General features: G+C 43.6%; 1 protein-coding gene across 1 annotated transcript in view; it reads right to left on the bottom strand.

Annotated features, from left to right (window-relative positions):
* Positions 1-13100: 13100 nt before the first annotated feature.
* The window catches only part of USP30 (ubiquitin specific peptidase 30), a 461500-nt gene continuing 447893 nt past the window's right edge, over positions 13101-26707 (bottom strand). The window contains exon 13 of the mRNA XM_069214769.1: positions 13101-13561. Within this exon, the coding sequence (XP_069070870.1) occupies positions 13486-13561 (76 nt within the window). The 3' untranslated portion in view covers positions 13101-13485. The remainder of the gene's footprint in view (positions 13562-26707) is intronic.

Below are 26707 nucleotides of genomic sequence, written 5' to 3' on the forward strand. Positions count from 1 at the left end.
CCTTTTATTTACGCACGAGATTGCAACAAAGATAGAATTTGTAATGTCTAGGACTTAACACGAGTCTGTCATGGAGATAAATAACTAAAATGATGGTACATGGCAGAGAGAACAGCAAGAAAGCGTTTCCCCACAGGAAAAAAATATTCATTCTCTCCACGGACAAGAACAAGGAAAGGAAACAAATGCCACGAGGAGACGGTTTCTGAGTTTTTTTGCGGTTTGTCAAATGAAAATTACGGGAATCGTGGGTTTTGGAATTTCGCTTCTAATTAGCGATTGACGAAATCCCTGTAAACTGAGTGGGGGAGGGGAGTGTCTGTTCAATTCAACAGTAACCAAGGTACAGTTTAACACAGTTCCCATAAACATTGAAAAAGAATTACATTATGATGTCACAATGGCAGCCACCGATCAATAGTAGGAAATCCTATAAACCACTTGGCTGGGAGCTCTACATTATTGCTACAGTAGCCAGAATAATATTAAAAGCCATTATACATTTTAAAACGTCTCTTCTTAGATCCCTGAGAAACAGGTTCTTTTGTGTTTACAAAGAACTGAAAACTGAAACAGGAGAAGTTTCCTCTTGGAAGTAGGAAAGATCCTTTGTCAATTGGTGGTTACTGACAGAGACATCTATTCCTCCACTATTCAATTTAGGTGATAGACACCGAAATAACAAACAGGGAGGGTTAAGTATAGAAAATGTGGTAAAATAATACTCAGCTCTGTGACATCAATAAAAGCAAGACTTTCTTTCACTAAAGCTAAGACAATCCCTAGAATTAGAGGCTCCTATTATGTTTTGTTAAAGCATAACCAGAACAGAATTAGCCACATGAGAAATCAGTTTGCAATAAAATGTTCAGGAGGTGGAAACATTGGACCAGTCATCCAATCTGAGATTGTCCTCTAAACCTACTCCATCCTAAATGGCTAAAAGCCATAGCGCTTCTTGTGGAATGAGTGCCAAAGGCAGAGGGCCAATGCCTGCTAAAATTATTATCCGTCTAACCCAATCGGCTACAGTGGGTGAGGAGACTGGTTTATGAGATCTCCTGAATTAAATAATGATTTGAACAGAAGAGGATCTTCTCAAACAGTTCCCTATACACAACTTACACTGAAGAGGAAAGTAAGGATATAAAGCTGATGTTAAGTGATTTTTTATCCGGCTCCAGAATTGGAAAAGGATGTCAGCAGAAGTGTATTGGACTAAAGAGACCTCCAAAGCTTTAACATCAGACAGCCATTTGAGAGTGACCAAACAAAATAAACAGCCAATTTTGGAAACAAAAGTTTTAGAGATAAAGAAGCAATATCTGACCATTGCATAAACAAGTTTAAAATCAGGTATCCCACATTAATCATGGGAGGCTCCTTCGCTATGGCGAAGGAGCGTCACCCCACTGGCCAAGAGGCAGGAGATGAAAAATGAAATGATAGTTCCACTATTGTTTCATTTCTCATCTGGTGGCTCAGCCAGCAGTACAGGGGAGGGGCAGGGCTGGGCCACGGGAGGTGGGAAGAGTGGAGATCGCACTAAGTACGCAAGTGTGTTTGGCCAGCCAAACACACATGCACACTTAGGTTTCTCCAACCCGGCTGCAGACACAGCCGGGCTGGAGAAACTGCACAGACCCCAGGCTTGTGTCTGAGTGGAGGTGACTGCCGCCCAGACCAATCATGACGCTGCTTACATGCTATGTTTGGCATGTAAGCAGCACCAGGATGGCTGGGGAGTCTGTGCTGGTATCCTAGTAAATGTTGGGACACCACATGGAGGGAAGAGGAGCACGAGGCGGCAGGAGACTGAGACGGCAGTAAGGTAAGTTTTTATTTTTTTATTTTCCGCCTCCGTCTTTTCCCTCCATTCCCCCGCCCCTCCCCTTGAGATTTGCAGTGGCTGCTGCTGCATCTAATTATACTTAGGCAAAGAAGGTTTAACATTTTTTACTCTTTTTAACAGTCAGCATATTAGAGGATGCTTGCAGACAGATCTACCATTCACTCTTGCATGTGCTGCCCAAATTGTTAACTTATAGGTGCTGAGAGTCTGATATGCCTTCCAAATAGAAGCTAAAGATGCCAAAAAAATACTATCAGAATTGCATCTGCTGAAAAGGGATCTGCACCCCTGTCCAAGCACTAACTATTCCATGTCATCCAAGCTGACTCATAGAGTTTGGTAGTCCCTGGGGCCCATGATTTTCAGATGTACGAGCATCTTGCACTGAAATTCTCAGTGTTTTCCAGACTGATCCCAGTCCTTTGATCCCAGTCCAGTCTAGGTATTGATTGAAAAACCTGGGTATTGAGGGTGGGAGGGAACCAAGATTGACTCAGCAATAGAGGAACAACAGCAAGGTTGCTTTATGCTGAAAACTTGTTCAATCATAGTAAACATAGGAAAGGCATAGTTGAGGTGATGGGACCAGTCCTGGAGAAAGGCACCAATTGCCAAGGCCTGATGATTTGCTCTCCAACTGTAAAATGAAGGCAGTTGTGTGTTTAAACAGGCAACAAAAAGGTCTGTTGTGAAGGGACCAAATTTGAAAAAAGGCTTTTGGAAAATTGTACGATGAAAGTTGTTCCACCTGAACTAAAATCTTTTTCTGAAGGCAAAATGACCAAACGTTTTTTGCCAATTCTGCCAGGAATCTTAACTTTGTTCCTCCCTAGTCATTTATGTACCCCGCAGCTTAAAGATTGCAAATTGGTACCAGAACAGAGCATTTTATTTTGTTTTTTTGGAAATGGTTGTATCGCAAAAGAACCTGCAACAATCTCTAAACAATTTATGTGCAGAAATGACTCCTTTTATGACCATGTACTGCCAGTCCAGAACTCACCACATCTGGCGCCCTTACCTGTCTGACTTGGAGTGGATTCTAATGCAAGATCTGGGTGGTAGAAAAATTGCTTTTCTCCTCCTTGCGTCTAGGTGGTCGAAACACCATTGCAGTTCTTATCGAGATTTGTGATATAACTGAATTATGTCTGCATAAGATAGACCTTTCAGAGACAATGGATCTATAACCTTTGCAGGGCGTGACAGTATAGAGGTCCCAGAAAAAATTCCTGCATTCAAGAAGCCAGAAGACCAATTATACGAGCTAATGGTCTGAAGGACAATGTGGACATTACTAGGATCTGCTGATTCTCCTTCTTTTTCAATGAGACCTTTTCCTGTGAAAGTTGTAAAACTGATTTCTTTCAGTCAATAAGGAAATCCCAAGAATTCCATCTGTGTCAATGGAGTCAGAGAAGACTTCTCCTTGTTTATGAGAAACCCAATATTTTGTACCCACCTGAGTAAGTTATTTCATTGAGACAACAAAAGGGTTCTGTATTGAGTTATGAGAAGAAAGTCATCCAAATAAGAGATTAACTTTATGCTTTGGGCTCTTAAGTGAGAAATCAGTGGTTTCATGATCTTAAGGAAACACCACATTGCTGATGAGAGACTGAATGGGAGACACTTGAACTGGAAAAAGGAGCTTTCTCATTGGAATTGCAGAAACATCCTGTATAAAGTATGTACTGGAATTATGAGATATACATAGAAATACAGCCGGACCACCTAATCTCCCTTGATTAAATAATTTCTCTGATATAAAGGATTGTTTCCATCTTGAAATTATGGTACACCACAAAATTGTTCCAGGACATGTTGTTGAAGTCACTAGTCAAAATATTTTGTTTTTCTTCTGCACAAGAAAAATTGTGCTTAGGAATCTGGAAGGATCGAACAAAGGAAACTCTATTACTTCTTTCAAAAGTGAGAGTCCACTTTTTAAAACACTAAGGGCTGATTTAAGAGCCCTTAGCGCCTCCTTGTGCCGCATTAGCATAATTTTTCTTTACGCTAATGTGGCTCAATGAGGCTAAAATCACCGGGCCCAATTTACACGGTGGCGCAATGCATGCATTGTGCCACTTTGTAACCCTTTGCGCCACATTATAACTGTGCCAGGCATAATGAATGCAAATGGGGTGTTCCCCCATTATCGAAATTATTTCTTTGTGTCATTTATTTCGGCACTTTTAATGCCTGCTCAGAGCAGGCGTTAAAAGGAGGCATGCCATTGTTTTCAGTGGGCCTCAATGGGCTTTGCAGGATTAGCGTCAACATTTTTGACGCTAATCCTACAAAGCTCTGAACTAGCATAAAAAATGTTGACGCTAGTTTCCCTCACTACCGCCATGGTGCGCCATTTCTTAGATATGGTGCACAGATGGTGGCGTTAGGGGGAGGCTAAGGGGTGCAAGAAAAGTAGTGCTGTACTGGGTGAGGCGCCACTTTTCGTAAATCAGGGCCTAAATGTGCCTGATCGTTTATTAAAAAAAAGGGCATGAGGCAAAACAGTCTGGATTGGATAACCATAAAGATCTATGCAATATCCCTGAATTATTTACAACACCCAAAGTGATGACTTGCCAAGCAGGTACAAAATAAGATAAACAGCTCTCCTACAGGAGGAAATTCTCAATTCAAAATTCTTACCTGGGTTTTGGGTTCCTCTGTTGCAATACTTTCAGTACCTTGAGCTTCTGTCTCTTTGAGGGTAGAATTGTGGCTTAAATTCTTGCTGGAATCCATAGAAGCACCTTGTCTAATGATTTCTTCTTGAGGAGTATCAGTCAACAAAGCAGCCCCTGCCTTTGCCCTCCCTTCCAAAAACGCTGGATTAAAAACGTTTGTTGTATTCTTTAATAAAAGAATAAATAGAAGAATTCAAGTTATCCCGAAAAGTTTAACTTCCTCTTCCCCATTAAAGGAGGCATTCACCTTATCCATTCTTAGATACTAAAATTTTCAATGTTAAAATATTGAGAAGCCTTAGGGCAGAAGAACTATAATTCTCAAGATAATGTATTTCTTTAGTGAACTACAGAAATGTATCTGGTTAAGAAATAGAGATGTTAAAAATACATTAAATTCTCCACTCGTATGAAAAATAAGAGAAAATAAGATATATATATATATATATATATATAAAGACACACACGCACACACACACACACACACACACACATATAAATATAATGTTTAATAGTAGTCTCAAGCACTCGGTGTTGAATTTCTGTCAAAATGAGGTGTGAGTATCGGCTTCAGTCCCAGCAAGAATGAACGCTCCTTAGAGAGCTGGTCAATGTGTGTGGATTGTGCCCCTCAGGTAAGTGAAGTTAGGTGCTGTCTTGAGGCTCGTTGTCTCTAAAGAGGATGAACGCACTGTTTAACCAATACGCCGCAGATGCGCCCAGGAAACAACGATTACCCTGGTGTGCAGGCTTTAAAAACAAAGTTGAAAGAACCGACCCAATAGCTCAAGTTGGGTGGTATAACAAGCCAAAAGGTAATAAAAAACAATAAAGAAAATATTAATAATAATTATACAACAAGCATTAACAGTTGCAAATGGGAAAGACACTTATGCTGACTGTGAGCAGCAAGAGGACTTGTTGCTCCCAGTCAAGAGGTTTATAGGTTTCCTTAAAACTGATTGGAGGATGCCATTGCAACATGATTATATAGGTCTTTCTTAGTTATTGGAAAAGACCATCCTTTGTGTATGTGCTCCCAGAATTTTGCATTGACTGTTTCTGTTGGTTGTAGAACTCTGTGCATTTTACCCCTGCTAACGAAGATTAAAATGCCTGTGTTCCTCTTTTCAACATGATGAAAGTGGCATACCACTAGTTGGTATATTTAACTTACTTATAAGTCCCTAGTATATGGTATAAAATATACTCAGGGCCTATAAGGCAAATGTCACCAGTAGGCTGTAGCACCCATTGAATTACCCACTACTGTGACAGTGCAAATATGACTGCAGGCCTACCATTGTAGCCTGGCTGTGAAGTTTTAAACTGCAAGTTCCACTTGTCAAAATGACACCTTTTGACAGGCCTAAACATTCTTTTTAAATATTAATAAATCACCCCAAGCAGTGGTGGCTTCTCCATATGGATGGAGGAACATCATCCCCAACCTCACTCTAGATGCAGCAAAAGTGAAAAATAGGATGGTAATAAGCTGAGTTTATTATCATTTTACTTTTTTCATCTGCCAGCCCGAGCTTTGAGTGTGGTGCGGGACCATTGCTGCACATTGGCAGCAGGTGGGAGTAGTGGCTGGCTACAGCAGTTTAAATTGTGCATATCACTTTGGCAGGCTGTTTTGTGATGGCCAGCCTGACATGTGCCCTTTAGACCTCTCTAACCTGAGTTGTCTTAGACAGCTAATTGGAGAGGAGGCACAGGCACCCAGTGCCTAAAACAGCGCTAAGCCAGCCCGCTCCAACCAATCCTGGAGCTTCTCTCATGCTGAATAACAGCATGAGACTTGAGAGCAGCATCTGGAATGGTTACAGAAGTTGGCTCTAGGTCCCCGGATGACTGAAGAAGAACACCAGGACGAGAGGACGTGCAGGCAGTAGTTCAATAAAATGTCAATGTAATGCATGTAAGCGGTTTAAAGTTTATAGCATGGGAGCCGAGTGTTCAATTTAATTTTGCTTGAGTCAACAGCGTCTGTACCTCTTTGATCAACTGATAAACTCGCACTGCCTTCTGCCTCAGCTCCAGAGATCTTAGTTGCAGCTCTTTTTAATCACTATTAATAACAAGCCATGATTGAGAGCTTTGGTACTGAGCTTAAAGGCATTGCTGGTGTCTCTCAGTGCCAGTTTGCTCGCCCCACCACTTATCATTGTCCCCAGATGACTATAGGCAGGCTGCATGTTATTAAAAAGTAGGGTCTGTAAAAGTTTATTGTTAAACATGTCCTTACATGAAAAGGCCCTAAACACTGTTTTCACAGTAGCAGGATTGGCTGTTCCATAGGAAAGCACTGGGACACATTATTTGATTTAATAATGTCATCTCTGGCTAGGAAGTAGCTGCAAATTTAATTCTTGGACTCTTTGAAATACTTATTACAAACCCAATTTACTAGTTAAGTCAGATTTGTAATACATATTTGTAAGAGATGCTTTTAGAAGTTACCTTTTTCCTGTCTAAAGTCTCCGGAGGCCCATTTGAATGAGCCCTACTTGTCACCAAGGAGCTGAATTACTCATTACTGAGATGTGAACTTGCTCCCAGAGCTGAGACAAAGGCATTGAGTCTAGTGAAGTGTTCTATTCCTCTGGCAGGATGACCAGCTCAGCTGTGCGCATGAACTTGATTAACTTCAAAGTCCTGTCCTGTCGCAGGCAAATGTTAGCTGACACCTGGGCAAGACCCTTCTTTGTTCTCTAAGGCAAGCAAGCACCAATCCCAGGGAGGAGTGAAGCTGTCCCCAGAACTGGTTTAGTTTGACCACAGAGGAGGGTTATTCATTTCCCTGGCCCCACCCCTGAGGTGGGCACACAGGCTCTGCACGAGGGGCGAAGGTTTTCACCAACTAGGATTTAGCAGAGATGGGCACTGTGGGATTGTTTGCAGTAGGGCACACAGAAAGTGCTGCAAAAATGGGTAGGATTGCCCTTGGGAACCTTTACCCACAGGCTGGTGCGAGGCATAAATATAGCTTCCACAGTACACTCCTCAGAACAATTTCTGCTCCACTGGAAGACCAATGGAGAACTTGACCTGCTGATTGTGACCTGAGAAGAGCCTTGAAGATTGGACCTACTCTTATTCTTGTACCCAGGATATAGAAGTGGACTTCAAAGGCCAATGGCCTGACCTCCTGTTAAAGTTACAGGGACACGACAAACTACAATAGGCCTGTGTTTGCACCTTCCCAGCTGAATAGTTCCAACTGGACCTGCCCTGGACCCTGGTGCGGACCTCTGCTGGAGTGAGTCTTGACCTCCAAGTGCTATCCCAAAGGTCCTGGACCTTCAGCCGGTGTCAAAATGCATTTCTCCTATCATCTTCTGAAACATGGGACATAAAAACATTTTGGCTCCAGAATCTCCAGAGAACCGGATCAACTTGCCAAGATGATTCAACGAAGATGCGTTGCCGCTTAGCCAAAGATTCAGGTTGCTCCTGCTTGGAGAAAATTCATAGAAGCAAATCTGATTCAGTGGGACCTCACAGAGAAATTATCCAGCCTCAAAGAGCTCCCTTTGGGTACACCCTGCAGCCTTACCATGCTGGAAGAATATGAGTTCCAAAATAGTGACTAACGCACTGATTTATATTTATGTGGGTGGCCCACCATTCCGCCATGGGGATGGAGTAAATTACTCTGTCCCCATGGTGGAAAGGCCACCCACCTAATTTATAAATGACAGCCAAGCGGGCGGTCATTTATAAAGGCATTGGCAGGAACCACCATCAAAAGGACGCAGCCCTGCAGCAAACAGCATTCTTTTTTTTCTTTAAAAAAAGAAAACCCTGAAACATGATTACTTTTTTTAAAAGAAAAAAAGTAATGCTCCCCTCACCATGGGATGCTTCTCCCAGGGCAAGAGGAGCATTAGAATGGTTTTAAGGAAGGAACAGTAAAAAATGGCTACATGTCCACCCATCTAAATTGTGCGGCCAGGCATGTAGCCATTTCTCCAATGGCCCTTACTCCCTGCAGCCGTCAGAGGAGTTTGGCCATGACCGAGTAGTCTCCACCATGGCCAAACTTCATAGCTACCAGCTATTACATTTGCCTGGTGGACTACTATATTGGTGGGGAGAGAACTCTGTCGCCATTGAGACGGAGTACCCTCTCCGAAAATATATAAATCAGGCCTTATGTCGAAAGGGAGAACTCTTCACTTGGAGAAGGCACCAAAAGTATCCAGCAGGCACGAGAGCTTCCTTTGGTGTGGAATTCATATTTTCCCTGCTTGGAGCTTTCCCCCAAAAGTCAATGGCCTCTACAGGAGCTCTTCCTATCTGGCCAGCAGAGGATTTTAGACTTCCACTCCAGAGACTAAGTCAGAAGGTAAACATCCAACTGGGTGAAACCTGATTTCTGTATCTGACCCATGCTCCATCATTGTCAGCAGCTTGCGCCTATGTACCAGTCAAGTGCCCTTAATGCTTTTTTGCATTATTTTTACATTTAAAATGTGAAAATTCCTAACTCTAGGTTTCATTATTAGATTTTTGTTGTTTTGGTTTCTGTGCTTACTCCACTTAAGCCCCCCGTGCCCTACTGAGGGGAATGCCACTACTCCTCCATCTTAGCCATTAAGACCGCCACACATCCCCGACCCCCTCTGAAGGTCATAGGCCATTCCTAACTCCTCCCCCATACCACTCCATTATTCTCCTCCCCCGTTCTACCCTCTCCCACCTTTACTTACTCATGTTTGAAATATTACACTGTGAAGTCATATAATCCTGTATATTCTGTTTTTATGAACTCTCGTACACTTGTGACACTATACTGATTTACCAATACAGAATCCCAAAATATATATTTTTTTAAATAATCCCTGACTGGATGATGGCCAACTGTCTGAGGCTAAACAGCAACAACACTGATATTGTAATTTTTGAGAAGAGCATTTCACTGTGGGACTGACACCCACCCCACAACCAATGTCAAGAACCTTGGAATGGTCATTGACAGCAAACTTGACATGATCACCCAAGACAACGCCATCAAAGCCTCATGCTTCCTTACTCTGAAGATGCTGAGGAAGATTTTCAGATGTTTCCCAATGAACGCCCTGAAAATCTTCAAACATGCTCTCATCACAAGTAATCCGGACTACAGGAACACCATCTATGTCAGGATCAACAAAAACTTACCAGAAAGCTGCCGACCATTCACAACTCGACGGCCAGAATAACTCTCGACCTACCAGGCCAAACACACATCACATCTCAACTGAAGGGGCTCCACTGGCTCCCCGTACACAGACAAGAACAATTCAGACTCCTCACCCACACTTTCAAAGTACTACCTAACCTTGGCCGAGCATACCTCAACAATTGCATCTGCTTTTACATACCCTCCAGGTACCTACACTCGTCCGGACTCCTACTTGAACACATCCCCTGCATAAGGAAAACCAGATCTAGTGGTAGAACCTTCTCCTACATCGTTCCTAAAAGCTGGAATGAGTTGCCACTACACATAAGACCTTCCTCCTGATTTCTTGAATTCCGCACAAAGCTGAAAACCTGGCTTTCTGAGTAGTCCTACAAGGCCCTATGTTTGGCTGGATTGTTACCTGCTTAGCGCCAGGATACCCTCCTGGGTGATAGTGGGCTCTACAAATCTGTATAACATAACATTATTCCTTCCGATTCATGTTTGAAAGAAGGCAGCTGTTGGAGATCTGGCCTCCAGGTGTAAAATAATGGTATATAAAAGTTTAACCTAGAGACAAAAAGATCATTCCTGCAGGGTCCCCATTTCTCCATCAGTTTCATAAACAATGAGATGTGTAGTTTGCATTTGCTGGAATAGTGGAGAAACTAGGCATTCTAGTCCAATACTTGGTTGTACTTCCAGAGAGGTGATGTGCTAGTACTGAAAGGTTGTTAAGACAAAAATCACAAAACACATAGCTGCTAAAATGTGGGATCTTTTCACCTCATGTGATTGATATAAGGGAACACTGACACATTGCCCATCCTAAGAAAAATCCAACAGTGTGATTTCTTTGGTGTTAGAGATAGGATTGCAAAGTGCCCAGCCAAAAATTCTGAGAAAGTTGAAATGAAGTCTACTATCCTCGTGAGACCACCTGCCCCTATGGAGATCTCTCCAAATCTCTCTCCCCAACCCACATGACTTCCTTCCAACTCGATCAAAATGTCTGGAGTCATGCTGAAGATGGTAAGCACATTCCAAAGCCTCCATGTCTGCAAGCCATCACTGAAGCTCCTATCTCACTTCTTTAGATAGTAGAATTGACTGGGCATAGGAGAGGCCCTTGCGCAGATGTAATCTCTTCAGGGTGTTACATCGTTATGTAGAGCTGTGTGCCCAGGAAGATACTTGGATCGAGGCTGATAACAGACTCACCCACCATCTAGTGTAGAGTTTGTTCTTTGCTAGAACTTTGTAAATCTCTTTTTTTTGTAGCTTTGATCTTTTGATCTTGGAGTTAGAATCAAGGAGTCTATGACAAACCCAGGAATTTTGTCTGAGTGACAAGAGCTAAAAGAGATTTGTTTTGGTTTATTACAAAACCAAACTGTTGGAGTCAGATTGCCAAATGTAGATGGTGTAGTAGAAGGTTTGGGACCCGAGCCATTAACAAGATATCTTTGTGATGTAGGATCAGCTGAATCCCTCTCTATCTTAGACATTGAGCTACTAGTTTCATTAGCTTGGTAAATTACCAAACGGCTGAAGCCTGCCCAAATGAAAGCATCAAGGACTCGTAGGTTGATGTTTTCTAATGAAATTGGAGTAAACAGCAATGGAGAGGAAAAATTGGGACTGAGAGTTGAGCGTCCTTCTGTCCAGTCATACCTTGCAGTCCCCTCCCCTCAGCTTGAAAGGAGTCAATGCCCTCCATTTTGAAATGCCTGTAGAGCATCCAGGTTTTGAACTCTCTGAGCTTGATGACTAATTGATAAACTTCCCTTTTTGTCCACCAGGAAAATGTTGCTAAAAAAGCATCTCGTATTGGGAGAGGATAGCCGAATTGCTTTGTTTTGATGAAGAGAGTGAATTTCTTGCTCTAATAAAGTCTGTTTCTCTGTAGAGAATTGTATTTGTGTCTTTGTTGAGGTATATTATAAAACTCCAAGCGGAAGGTCCTTACAGGCTTGAGCACCAATGCATCCTGAGTAATGAAAACCCACGTTTGGTTGAATGATTGAATTCTGCCTCCTATCTATGACAGGGAAGAAAACTAAAATCTCAACTCTGAAAAAGGAGTTGGAGAGTGCTCTCCTGGAGGCTCCACAATACCTCTGACCACTGGTGGCTCTGGAGAGAAAGACAACTTGTTCTTGGGGTAGTCATTTCAGTAGTCTTGCTTCCTCGTAGCAACTCTGAAGGAAGGCTGGAAGGAAGCACCTGCCTCTGCTGGTTCTGCTAAAAAAGCCTTCGTTAAAAAACTTTCTTCAAACTTCCTTCACCTTGTCTAAAGAGGTAAATGTGCTCACAAATCCAGTCACCTTCTTGAAACACAGGCCCCAAACAATAGTCCACCAGGTGATATGCTAGGCTCATTTGTGTCCAGTTAGCAGAGCTTTGGGTCAATTCCTAAAAGAATGGATTTGCCCCTCTTAGCCTGCAAAGACTTCTGGGCCGATAGAGGCAACGTGTTTTTTGGCAGAAAAGGCTAAATCTAAAATTTTGGATAGGGGCCATGAGCGATACAACTACTTAATTTGACAGGCCCACCAAGTCCTGTCACTGCCCTTTTTAGGGTCCTTAGGGTATTTTACTAAGGGGGTGGAATGTTTAGGGTCAATCTCTGGAGTATTGGAGTATTGGTAATGTGACCTTCCAATGAAGATTAATGACATTCCACTTTTAAGTGATCCAATACTTCCTTAGGGAAAGGTGCCTTCCCCTTAGTTTGAACATAGAGTGTTGTTGTGGCTGAGGGAACTCAGTCTGAGGAACATGGCTGCTCTGTCTTTTCCGGGTCTAAGGTGTCTTTTAGAGGGTCAGAAGAGAGATATGTATTGGAAGGGCCTGCCCCAAAATCCTTGTCATCATATTTTTGTCATTTGGGTAATGGTCATACATGGCTTTGTGGTCAGTGGCTACATCATCAGAATATCATCAGTGCTGGGCCACAGTTATTTACTCATAGGTGGCTAATGCATCATGTGATGTCAGTTTTGTGATATCATCAGGTCAATGATCATGTGATGTAATTTCCTGTGGTATCATTGTTTTTTAAATCTGAAAATTCCTACATTTTTTGGACCACAAAATATTGGTAAGTAAGCTTGAGTTAAGAATTGACTAGTGACTGTCTGATAATTGAACAGAAATTAATGGGATTGCATTTTAAAACTTCCCACAAATAAATTCACACGCATACTTTAACAATTCATCAATAGTCTGCACAACAGATAGTAACATATTTCCGTTGATAATAGAATATTTAATTGATATTGGATTAATATAATTTATAACACTGTCATTTCGTTAGAATAATGTATTTTTTAGTTTATAAATTGAAAATCCCCTGAACATTCAACTTGGCCAGAGGTTTTTTTGAAGCTTTGAAGAGAATGGAAAATGACAGACAAAGTAAGAATACAATATTTTTCCATGGAGACGAGGATTATTCTACTTGTTTCTTTACTGCAAACCACATCATTGAATAAACAGGCAGTAAAAACAAAACTATATTTCCTTTATAGATATGAGAATGAGTCCCTCAGGGTATCCTCCAATCACAAGTCAAAGCTCCATTCAAATAGGTCTGACACCATTTCACAGCGTATTTCTTTGCCGCAATCTTGACGTCTTTCATTCAGCTTTCTTCCAACTTTGTCAGCAGAAACACCAACAGTTCTAACCCAAGATGGTTATTCAATGTATCCAGGACCATACCATCCAGAGTCATCAACTTCTCAGGCTGCACTCGGTCATTATCTGTGAACACTAAGGTTTTCATCTCCAAATAACACAAGTTTCCTCCATCTCACTCCTGTTTGTTTTCTACTCCTAGGAAGAAGAAAGAAGAGACATAACAATGCCCTTGTATTTTGAAATACAGTAACACTAAACAAAGCATTGTAATGAAACATAAAATACACATGAATCAATATTCTGGGTGGGATAATATTCTCCTCCATGTCCTTAATAGAACTGAAAATTCTTGACACATAAACTAGAAAATAATGTATTCTCTGTCAGGACTGGAGAGTCAGATTATGCTTGTTTAAAGCTGCCCCACTAACACAGAAGCCACATGATCAATTGGTTTATAATAGAAACTCTTAAAAGTAGACTCAAAGGACTGATCAGCTCATTATGACTTCCAACCTAGAACCCAAAAAGGTTACCTTCAACACCAATGCTCCTGTTGCTGAATGTGCTTCAAAGTGTAAAACAAACATCTATGCCAGCCACCTTCATGATCCCTACCACCCAGGGGCTGGCATGGCGGAGGTCACCCGCCGAAAACGCTTTCATAACGATATCAGTTATTGTCACCTGCCATTAAGTTGCACTAGTATTGTCTCATCCTTATTCACTTTCAGAGAGCGCATCATACACTGTTTCCTATTAGCAGAAAAAGATGGATATGAAATCATCCTGGAATTACCTTTAGTGCGTCTAAAAATTTAAAATGTCAGTCCTTTCGGTGAAAATACTCTACCAGTCAGATCCAAGGCTTTGACGTCAGATACACATGTTCAAGAAATCAGGCATAGTAACAGTCAATTTGGCCAACAGTTGTTTCCTTGAGAGCCCTTTGTTTTCAGGCCAGCACTCCAAAAATTGCAAAACTACATTCATATCACATTAAATGGAATGATGGGGTAAATGAGGATTGGAGCATCTAATCCCCCCATTGAATTTAGACTACGTGAGATGCTCTCCTGGAGGCCTACCCTCTGCTGGGATATGTCCTGCTGAATTAGCTGAATGGAAATTATAAACCATCTGGTACGTTAACCCACTGACAGCTAGTTCAGACAAAAAAATTAAAGGCGAGAGACAGGTAGTTTCCATGGGTTTTGCACTTAATGTGTTAATTACACCAACACACCCATCGCTCTCAGTCTGAAGCATATCTTTTACAGAAACTGTCCACCCAGGCACACTTGATGTAGACCGAAGCTTGTGTTGAAAGTCCTGACATTTGCCAGGGACCCCCAAAATGTGCTATGCCATAAGAGGAGGATTCCCTGTTAGGACCAGCGGATGAGGTCACAACACTAGATCCAACAGAAGATCTAACCAATGAGGCAGCGCTAGAGAAGAATCACATGACATCTCTAGGCGAACGAGGATCCACCTATGCACTTTCCAAAACGGAGTCACCAGAACAAGATCCGCTTGCTGACTCGTCACTTTCGCCATCACTCTGGTATTATCAAGAACAGGGCAAATACACAGTGAAGGTCCCTGGATGAATTCTGTAGAAACACATCCTTGGCAAGAACCACCAGGTCAAGTCTTCAACTGAAGAAACTCTCCCGTTGGGTATTCAGTCTGGAGGCAAAGAAATTCACTTTGCATAGCCTCAAATGTGATTGAGCCATTGGCAAACTCAAGGATGGAGCCTACAATCGCTGTTGTCCAGAAGGTATCTAGAGTTCTAATCAGCCAACATTTTCAAATGCTCCAGGATATACTCTGCTATTACTAATATATTAGGTTGAAGACAGTGCTGTCAGAACTCCTTCACTATCTCGGCCAACATCCGAGACCTCGTACCTCCGAGCTTGTTGATATATCTTACAGCGGACACATTATCCATCCTCAACAATAATCAACAACTGTCCTTCTGCTGTGATAACACTTGAATGGCAAATTAACCCACCAGGGGTTCCAGGCAATTAATGTGAAGCAACAACTCCTGATCTGACATCTGCCCCCTGTGGATGTCTGACCGCACTGGGCTTCCCAGCCCCATTTGCTGTCATCACATTCTATATTCATATCCAGCTGCAAGCCGTAGATGGCTGTGCCGTTCCGCGCCTCAATATGTTGTAACCACTAGTCTAATTGTGTTCAAGCTTCTAGCGTCGGAGGAATCTGATCCGAATATGCCAAATCTCGACAAAGATGTTGGATTTTAAGGCGTTGTAGGGCCCTGCTGTCTAAAATGGCTGGAAAAATCGCTTGAATCAATAAGACACAGATACCCAAATTCCTGGCCACTCATCTCAAGAATATGTTCAGAAAAGTTAACACTGACCTCAACTCTTTCTTGTTACTCTGAATCTTTTGCAAGAGAAGCTGGAGCTGAGAGTGCACTGAGTCAACCTGAAAGCCAAAGAACTGTCTCGTTTGCACTACCAAAAAAGATCAGTTCTGAGGCATTTATAATACTGCCCACATCCTGAAGCAGTTGAATCGTCCAGGACAAATAAAGTGTGATCATCTGGGGATCCTGACCCAAAATTATGAGATCAGCTAGATACACAATCATGCAGACCTCTCTCACTTTCAGGGCCTCCGTTACAGATCTCATTAGCTTTGTGAAGCACCACAGAGCCAATGAGAGGCCAAAAAGGAGGACCTGTAACCCGTGCCATTGTTCACCCCAGCGAAACTCTACAAATAATCTCTGTGGGTGAAATATTGGAACTGAGAGGTAGGTGTTTTGGGGTCCTGGCGGACATCCAACCTCCAGGTCTTAGACGATGGATACCCTCTGTCTTGAAATGTCTGTACAGAATCCAAGAATTTAACTCCTTCATTCAGTACCAGTCTGTAGCCCTGCCTTTTTTCTGCACCAAAATATATACCAAAAATATATTGTTGACAAACCCCCTGAAGTGGGGTTCTGTGACACAAATTGCACCTTTGGCTATCAATTCTTTGTCTAAGAAAGAACATTATTGTAGGGAAAAAACTGTTGTCTGGGTGTTGAGGCCAGACAAGGTGTGACATCAAATTCTAGTTTGAAACCACAACTGTCTATAACACTTACGCATCCCTTGTGATCATCTCCCACCTGTGTACAAAATGACGGAGTCATCCCCCAAGCACTACCTGTGACAATGAAATTAGCATTACCTGAATATCCTGAGATGGAACCGCCTCCTCCTGATGCTCCCTTGTAGCTACCTCTGTGATATTAACAATGGCTGCCTCTGGAGTAGGAGGGGGAGAATTTGTGACATCTTGCACATTCGTGCCAGTTGGCTTCTCTGTTGTATCCGTAACTTCTTTGAGGGCCCTTTTGGTTAGACCAGCCTGATGATCAATGCTTGTACCGCCCAGCTCGCCCAAAAATGCCTGCTTGAAACAACTTCTTTAATAAAGACTGAGCTCTGTCTAGGGCAGCAAATGTGGAGATGATGTTTCCTGAAACTTTAACAAATGGGTCCTTGAAGAGAAGCCCATTTGCCCTGAATCTCCCTCAGCGGAAGCCAGTTCTACCATATTTGCGGATAGCCATCTGAGCCCATCAAATTAAAGCATCTGGATTCAAGTGCTCACCGGACTCCTTCACTTGATATGCCATCCCTAGAATCTTAGTCAGTGGTCCTGATAAATATAACACTTTATCCTGGCATGCTTTCTGCGCACAGTTAATCGCCTTCTTAAGTCATTAGTGAACTTTTCAACAAAGTTCAGTATGTTGGGTTGCACTTCTAGTGTGTCCACCACTTTTCCTGGTAGGGCTGGTCGGGGGCACTCACTGTGAGGCAATTTTTGACTTCCTTGTCAAAATGTTTTCAGAGTCTCATTTGGACTTACTCTGTTACCTCTGGGGCCGGAACCCACTCAGATGAACAAGGATGTATAATGTCATCAGGGTCAAAAGACAAGCAGCTTGAAAGAGAGTGGGAGGACAGCTCCGACCATCTACCAATAGGTTTACGCTTTCTCATAGACCCTGTTAATGGGATTGGCGAAGGGTCAGAATGTGTGGCATTGTCAGAACCTGTGTCCATGTTTGACGTGGTATGCCCTTTCAGGGAGTCAGACAGTTGTGCAGGTTGTGAGGCATCGTAGCCATGATCATGCAGATAAGCCTGCGATAATTTCTCTAGTGCCTCAGAAAGAGGCCATTGCCTGTTTGTCCTGACCGTCAGATGGACCAGCTCCAGAGGTGTGTTTGTAATGCTCTGAAGAGCTAGCTGAGCCCTCGTCCTTGTATTGCAGGGAGTGTTTTCAACTGCTGCGTAATGGGCTTCTGGGTCAGAGCGAGCACCCTGTTCACAGACTACTGGACCGAATTGTTCAGTGTCTCGACAATGTTTTCCTCCGTACAGTCATTGCCAGCATTATCACCTTAATATTAGTAATATTGGGCAGAATCAAAGGGCTGAGAGAATACCATAACTGCAGATCCCAGAACATCAGCGTAATGGGGTGGTGGGGCAACCGCACTTTAAATGTCATGAGAAGTGGTAATGAAGAATAGCTTTTCTAAGGTGGAGGAAGAAAAGCCCAGCCCCAACTCCTTCTTAATAATTACTGTAGCCGTACCACAATCACTAGTGTGTAGGACATCAGAGGGCTCACAGGCTAAATGAATTGTTCAAAACTCTGAACAGAGATTACTGCTGTTTGTATGGCATCATAGCTCCGAGTGCTCGAATCAGTAGGAGATGGCATCAGATCACGCACTGTTTTTTGGGCTTAGATGCGCGCATGCGCTACTTGCCATAGAAAAAGGACTGCGGCTGTGATCATGAGCTGGGTGGTCCTCAGAGCCCAATCTTCCGCTCCACCACAAATTTTATTACAAGACCAGAGGCTCATATTATGCTTTCTTTTCCTGCTTTAATTAATGAACATAACTATCTTGACTAAGAGCAACAAGCCCTCTTTTCTTGCTTCTCGCAATCAAGATAAGTACCCTCTCACTTCATGCTACTTTATTTATTATGTGTTTTTCATTTAATGTGTTATTATTATCTTTGTAATGCTTACTGGTTTTAATTGGTGTGTGCTCCTCACACGCAATTCTTTGCCTTCCGTTGGCAGCGATATGGCGCTGCGCTTCAGGCTTCCTTTAGCTGGCTCCAGCTTCTTTTTTTAAAATTAATTGCAGGCGCTTGGTTGCATCGGCTGGTTCCTAGGTAGCAAGATGGCTCGAGTGTACGCCACTCGCTTCCTCTTCTTTCACTACCTCGAGATCTCTGGCCCGCCCTCAAACACGCCCACTGTAGGCCCTGTGCGGCCTGACACTCCCCTTCAGTGTTTCCCTTCAGTTAACCCATGAGGGTTGGGATTTCTTGCTTAGGGTAGTGTTTTTTCTCCAAGTTGGTTCTTTTTTTTTTTTTACACCTATAGTTTAAATAGTATTATCCTTACAGTTGTTTTAAGGTTATCTAATTTAAGTTAATTCTTAAATGAATTTTATATTTTTTAAATATCTTCCACACAATGAGCAAGCCTAATCCACGTAGAACAGCTTAAAATCTTTTATTAAGGATTCTGGCCTTGAAGACCACCAAAGCCGCGGGCGCCAGAAGACCGCCAGTGCAAACGGTCTTCCGCCCATCATATTACGAGTACTGCTGGATTTCCGCCACACTTTGGGCAGAAATCCAGCAGTCGTCGTGCTGGTGGGCAGAGGCGCTGGGTGGATCCACCACCAGCCGCGCCCCCCCAGAAGGACACCGCCTGACGTATTATGTGCAATAATACGGCATGGCAGTATTCTGATGGCGGGGCGCTCCCGGAGGTGGAAGCGCACGTTCCCATTCCCATTCCCTGCAAGACGACCTCCTCCCTGGACCAGGTTAGTTGATCGTCCGACAGGGGGGGTACCGTGTGTGCATCTGTGAGTGTGTATTGTCTGCGTGTGTGCATGAATGTGTGAATGCGTGGTTGTATGTGTGTCTGAATGTAGAAGTGAGTGCGTGTATGCATGTAAGTGTGTATGCATGTGTGTATGAGAGTATGAGTGTTATGGTGAATGCGGGGGGAGTTGTGTACTGGTGACAGGGAAGAAATTCCCTGTCACTGGTAGCATTTCCACCAGGGTTTTCGTGGCGGTGCTACCTCCGCAGACACCCTGGTGGAAAGGTGGCTCAAAATACTGCCAGCGGTCTTCTGTGGACCCCTGGGTCGGAGATGCTTATCTGTGACCCAGTGGCTCCGATCGCCCTGGTGATATGAGTGGAGATGTGGCGGGGTGGCAGAGGCCAACACGCCACACTCATAATGTGGCGGTCTTCACCGCCACCTTTACCCTGGTGGTCAGAAGACCGCAAGGGTCATAATGAGGCCCTCTGTTCAGTATGCTGTGTCCGTCTCCATGCCAGATATTTAAAAACATTTAGAAGCCTCTATCCCTAAATTGTACAAGGCTCTGAGGATGTTCCTTTAAAAAAAAGAAAGAAATGTGCAGCACCTCTCAGTGGGACTTACAAAGGCGTTCCAGTAAAATGTGGGCCTCCCACCTGTGAGGCGAATCCTTCGGGGCTCCCTTCTCCCCCCCTTAATATTGTTTCTCTTCATGACACTGACAGTGATAGGGATGATATTTTAGGCGACACCAAGTGAATTTTTACTTTCAAGGATGACACTCTTGATAATGGTCCTTCAGAGAAAACATGTAAAGTTTCTCCTTCAGATACTTCATCCCAGACATTGTCCTATAACCTTGTGGATCATGAGGGTGCACCTATATTTGACCGCATGTCAATTCAGCATCCAAACTCATCTGAATGGTTCCCTTCTGATCATGTTTCAAATTATGTATCATTTTATTTAAGGCAACCCCTTGATAAGGCAACTAGAAATAAACTCAAATATGATTGTCCTCGCTATTTCCTCCCCCTCTATCGATTCCAATATGTTGTTGTGTTTTACTAAATTTGGAAAGGATCCCAAAAAGGGAGTGGAGAGAGCCTGGTCAAACTGCCAAGACAGGCTTTTGGATATGGTCGGTCCATTGACCAGAATTCTGGATTTGGCTGGGGAGGCCAGAATAGAAGGAGATCAAGTTGATCCTGTCATGCTTTCCAGTTAGGCTCAACGGGCAATTTGCATGTTAGGAAACTCAAACTCCTACATTTCCCAAGAGCGACGAAAAAGTATTTTGTTAAAGATCGACCCCAAGTTAAGCAGCTTGGCAGCGAAAGAAGAAGGTCCCAAGGCCGAAGGACTTCTCTTTGGGGATTCCTTTATCAAAGAAATGAGCAAATACTTTTCCACTTTCACCACAATTGAAAAAGGCTCAAATTTCGATTAAATAGATTTTTTTGCAAGTGGGTTTTTGGCAGGGCCATCAAAGCTTGGGGCCTATTTACCCGCTTTTATGGATCCAGAGGCCATTCCCTCAGCAGAGACTCATTTAACAAGAAGCTCAAACAAGATTTCTACCAAGGATAAATGCCTCAGTTCTACCCTCAACGATCCCGTGGATTCCGCAACAGGGAGTATAGAACCAGGGAAGAGCAGTTCTCAGGTAAGAATTTTCAGTTCTGGCCTTCTCCTGTAGGGGGCATATTGGGAAACTTTCTCGATGCTTGGTTGTCTCTAACATCAGATCCTTGGGTAATTTAAATTGTACAGGGTTACTGCATAGACCTGTATCAACCCCCTATTCAGAAATGTTTCCTCAACCCCTCCATTTTTCCCAGAAACAGTTTCTTCTGGTTCAGGAGGAAATACATGCTCTGCTTGCAAAAAAAGCCATGGAACACACTACCTTCGAACCTTCGTGCTTTCTGAGTACCATTTTTCTAGTTCTAAAAAAGAACAAGAAACACCATCTGGTTATAAATTGCAGACTTTTCAACAACTTCTTGGCTTACCATCATTTCAAGATGGAGACCATCATTCACCTCTGGAACATTCTTCTTTAAAACAACTGGCTTGTCCGTGTGGATCTCCAGGACGGTTACCTGATGATTCCCACCTACAATTCATATAGGAAGTTTCTACAGTTTCAGTGGGGGGATTTCTTTTTCCATTTCAAAGCCCTTCCGTTCGGTCCGTCCTCTGTCCCTTGGTATTTCACCAAGATAGTCAAACCTGTAGTATCCTTCCTCAGAAGTCAAGGCGTGAGACTCATAATTTATCTCAACAATTTACTGATCATGGCACAGGACAAATCTTGTCTCCTAGAACATCTACATCTTTGTTAAAATCTTTTATCAAGGCTAGAGTTTCTGATAAATACTCAAAAATCTTCCTTGGTTCCTTCTCAATGACTCAACTTTCTTGGGTTCATGATAGATACCTCTCGAGTTATCTTGCAGAGACCTCAATAGATAGTAAATTTGATAAAGAGATTTGTCATGCCTTGTTCCCGCCTATGTGTTCCTTCAGGTCGATAGCTCGTCTAGTAGGCCTTCTCTCTTCCTCCATTCAGGCCATCTTTCTGGGCCCACTTAATTACAGAGCCCTGCAAAGATTGAAGATTTGCCATCTCTGCAGACGGTTAGCTTATTCAGACCCTGTAGTGTTAGATTCAGAGTCCAAGGACGAGCTCTTTTGGTGACTGAGTCCCTTAGATGCTTGGAATGGAAAAACAATTTTCTCTGTCACCCCAGATCTTGCCTTAGAATCAGATGCAAGTCGGACAGGATGGGGACCAAGATGTGGTCATCTCTCGAATGGTCCTTTCAGGAGTCATCACTGCACATCAATTGTTTAGAGATGCTTGCAGGTTCCTTTGCCATCCAGTACTTTTTAAATGACAGAGTAAAATGCACAGTTCTACTTTGAATGGACAATCTGTCGGCAATCCGATATATAGACCGTCTGGGAGGTACAAGGTCCAAACCTCTAGCAATGTTAGCCAGGAGTCTTTGGGAATTTCGCCTCCCAAGAAATAATTCCGTCAAAGCAGAATATCTCCCAGGCAAGTTGAATGTGGTAGCCGACTGGCTTTCCAGACATCTTTATGAAGCAAGCGATTGGAAGTTTCACCTTTCTTTGTTCGATCATCTTTCTTCGGTCTTCAGGAACATGTCAATAGATCTGTTTGCTTCCCGTATCAATACTTAACTCCCCTCCTTCTTCAGTTGGAGACCGGATCCTTTGGCCATTGCCATGGATGCTTTTCTTCAGTCATGGCCTCAGTCCCCTCTGTATGCCTTCCCTCCTTTCCTCTTCATTGCCCAAGTTCAATCGCAGGCTTGCAGACAGCAATCATCCCTATTTTTTATCACTCCGTTCTAGCAATCCCAAACTTAGTACCCAACATTCCTGGAACTAGCGTTGGACTTCCGAGTCCTAATTCTCACTTTTCCTGATTTGCTCCTCAACTCTCAAGGCATTCATCACAACATCATTTTGGAGGCCTCCCTGTACCTCATAACATGGAGGATTTCAGGGCTTCCTGAAGAACCCCAGGAATTTCAGAGGAAGCTGTCAAATTTATGCAATAATCTTGGGCCCCAGGCACAGCAGAGGTTTACAAATCGGCCTGGTCGGTTTGGTGTAGCTGGTGTTTGGACAGGGATTCAGATCCTCTTTCAGCAAATGTCACTTTACTTGTGAATTTTCTTGCTTCCTTGGCAGCCCAAGGTAAAGCTTATTGGACACTTAGGCCCCCATTCCAACATTGACGGGCGGCGGAGGCCGCCCGCTAATGTTGCGCGGCAGAAATACCGCTCCGCGGTCCAGAGACCGCGGAGGGTATTCCAAGTTTTCCCCTGGGCTGGCGGGCGGCCGCCGAAAGGCCGCCCGCCAGCCCAGGGGAAAACAACCTTCCCACGATGAAGCCGGCTCGTAATCGATCCGGCGGAGTGGGAAGGTGCGACGGGTGCTACTGCACCCGTCGCGTATTTCACTGTCTGCTATGCAGACAGTGAAATACAAGCGGGGCCCTCTTACGGGGGCCCCTGCAGTGCCCATGCCATTGGCATGGGCACTGCAGGGGCCCCCAGGGGCCCCGCGACACCCCCTACCGCCATCCTGTTCGTGGCGGGCGAACCGCCAGGAACAGGATGGCGGTAGGGGGTGTCAGAATCCCCAAGGCGGCGCAGCAAGCTGCGCCGCTTTGGAGGATTCCAACGGGCAGCGGAAAACCGGCGGGAGACCGCCGGTTTTCCTGCACTGACCGCGGCCAAAGCGCTGCGGTCAGAATGCCCTGCGGGGCACCGCCGGGCTGTCGGCGGTGCTCCCGCCAACCGCGAGCCTGGCGGTCACAGACCGCCAGGCTCGTAATGAGGGCCTTAATACTTACAGATCTGTAATTTCTTCGGAGCACATTAGAGTGGACGGAAGATCTATTGGAGAACACCTGTTGGTGTGTCACCTTTTGAAGGGAGTTAACTTGGTTTTAAGTCTGTTTATTTCATGGCCGGACAATATTCATTTACCTCTTAAACATTTATTCGCCAAATTGATTATGTTGTTGTGTTTGGTTTCTATTAAACATGTTTCTGATGCAAGGGCGCTTGATGTTTCTTCTTTCCATTATTCCGCTTCAGGAGTCTAAAGTTAACAGGCGTACCAAAACTAATTTATCAACTGTTCATTTCCCTTTTTTCCCTGGCCAACCTAAGTTGTGCATTGCTAATTGCTTAGAATCTTATGTTTCTCAAACTGCAGATCTCAGAAGTTGATCCTCTTCCCAACTCCTTATCTCCTTTAAGAAACCTCAGAAACCAGTATCCGCTCCTACTTTAGCCTGTTGGATTAGATGGGTCATGTCCTTAGTTAGCTTTTCTACCTCTTCTTTTGGGGCCCATTCAGTTAGGGGAGCTATGGCCTCTAGGGCTTTTTGGGCGGGCTCTAACTTCTATGACATTCTCAGATCTGTAGATTGGTCAAACGTTAACACATTTAGAACTTTTTATTGTAAACCTGTTAATCATCCACCTGAATCTGTGATATTTTTGCTTTGCACAAGCATAATATGAGTCTCCGGTCTTGTAATAAAATTGAGATTTTCCTAGCCTTGGTGTCTGGAAGGTTAGATTTTATTAAAGACACAGAGGTGAGTTTTATCCCACTGCAGGTTTATAACCCACCCTGTTCTTTTTTCTGCAGTCCTTATGCCTACATCCGGTATCGCTGCATCCAGTTAACTCACAAGGCTCATTTCCTCTGCTGGATTCCTCCTGTCAGATTTCCTGTTCGGCTCCGCCAAGAGTGCTTTTGCCATCTGTTTTTTTATTTTTTTATGGACCCCCTCAAGGATTTGTTATCTGCATTATTGACTCTGTATTTTTCCATGATTTTGCTTCCCTTTTATCATATCGACCGACTCATGCAAGAAAAGAGGGCTTGTTGATCTTAGTCAAGATAGTTATGTTCATACTCGACGTGAGATTGGTTTATCTATTGTGATGCAATGTTGTAGTTTTTCTCCCAGGGGTTTCTGGGAGTTTATTTTTCTCGGCTGCTGTATTAATCAAAGCAGGAAAAAACAGCATAAAACTCTCCTCCATGTCTTTATGAAAATTTTGCCTTTCAGACACCAAGGCTAGGAAAATCTCAATTTTGTAACAGCCCGACGAGGCCGTAGACCTTGCCGGGTAAAGGCGGTATTACTGAGCTGCAAGTGCGGGCCGCATGGGACACCTGCTCCTCACAAGCTAATTATGCAAACTTGTAAATCAACCAACACCCAGATGACCTGCACCAATCATGGTATCATTACATCAGTAACATATATTAAAGTATGAATATTAATCCTAAGGCCATTTTAAAGCTGTACATCATAGGAGAAAAAAATAGCACTTTACTGACCGCGGCAGCCGCAAAGAACAAGCGTTGGCAAAGCTAATAGGTCTCACCTATGCAAGAGCCATATATTTTAGCCATGTTGTACACCAGCATGACTATTAATCAGCATGGCTGAAACTTAGTGGGGTAAAGGAGAGTGTCATGGAATGGTGTAGAGCACAGTGGAGTGGTGTAGATGGTGTTGCATAGAGTGGTGTAAAGTGTTGTAGAGTAGAGTGACATAGAGTGGAGTAAATTGTCGGATAGTGGAGTGGCATACAGTGGAGTAGGGCATGGGAGGAGAATGGCATAGAGTAGAGTAGAGTGTTGTAGAGTTGAGTGGCATACAGTACAATGGAGTGCATTGAGTATCAGAGTGGGTTGGCATAGATTGGAAAGGCATAGAGTGGGGCAGTGGATTGGAGTAGAGTGTCATAGAGCAGAGTGGAGTAAAGTGGAATGGAGTAGCATAGAGGGAGTTGTGTAGCTTGTCATAGAGTGGACTAGTGTTGTAGAGTGACATAGAGTGGAATAGAGTGTTGTAGAGTTGAGTGGAGTGGCATAGAATAGAGTAGAGTTTAATGGAGTATAAAACAGAGTATTGTAGAAGTCTAGTGTCATAGAGTGAAGTGTAGTCGAGTGGACCAGAGTGAAGTGGCATAAATTACAGTGGTGCAAAGTAAATTGGAGTAGAGTGCATTGGTTTTGAGTACAGTGGTGTAGAGTCCATTGGCGTAGAGTGCAGTGAGGTAATGGCATAGAGTAGAGTGGTGCAGTGTAGTATGCAGTGGCTTAGAGTGCAATAGCGTAGAGTGAAGTGACGTGGAGTGGATTGTTTTCAGAGTAGAGTGAAGTGGCACAGAGTATATTGCAGTGCCGTAGAGTGAAGTGTTGTAGAGTAGGTTGTTTCAGAGTAGAGTGAAGCAGCTTAGAGTGGAATGGTGCAGAGTAGAGTGCAGAGGTGTAGAGTAGAATGGCATACAGTGCAGTGGCAAAGAGTAGAGTGGTGTAGAGTGCAGTAGCATGGAGTTCAGTGGTGCAGAATAGATTAGAGTAGCGTAGAGTGGAGTGATGCAGAGTAGAGTGGCGTAGAGTGTAATAGCGAAGAGTGAATTGGCGTGGTGTGGAGTTGAGTGGTGCAGAGTAGAGTGCAGTGGTGTAGAGTTCAGTGGCATAGAGTGCAGTGTGCAGAGTAGAGTGATGTTGAGTTCAGTGACAGAGAATACAGCCTTGCACAGTAAACTGTCAGAGTGCAGTGTCGTAGAGTGCAGTGGCGCAAAGCAGAGTGGCACAGAGCACAGTGGCATAGAGTTCAGTGGCATAGAGTGCAGTGTTGCAGAGTAAAGTGTCGAAGAGTGCATTGGTGTCGAGTGCTGCAGAGTAAAGTGACATAGATTGAAATGTGTGGAGTAGAGTGCAGTGGCGTAGAGTAGAGTTTTGTAGACTAATGTACAGTGGCATGCATTGCAGTGGTGCAGAGTAGATTGGTGTAGAGTTCAGTGTCATAGAGTGTATTGGTTCTGAGTAAAGTGGTGTGGAGTG

Source organism: Pleurodeles waltl, chromosome 11 (genome assembly GCF_031143425.1).
Source record: "Pleurodeles waltl isolate 20211129_DDA chromosome 11, aPleWal1.hap1.20221129, whole genome shotgun sequence".
NCBI classification, from domain to species: Eukaryota; Metazoa; Chordata; class Amphibia; order Caudata; family Salamandridae; genus Pleurodeles; species Pleurodeles waltl.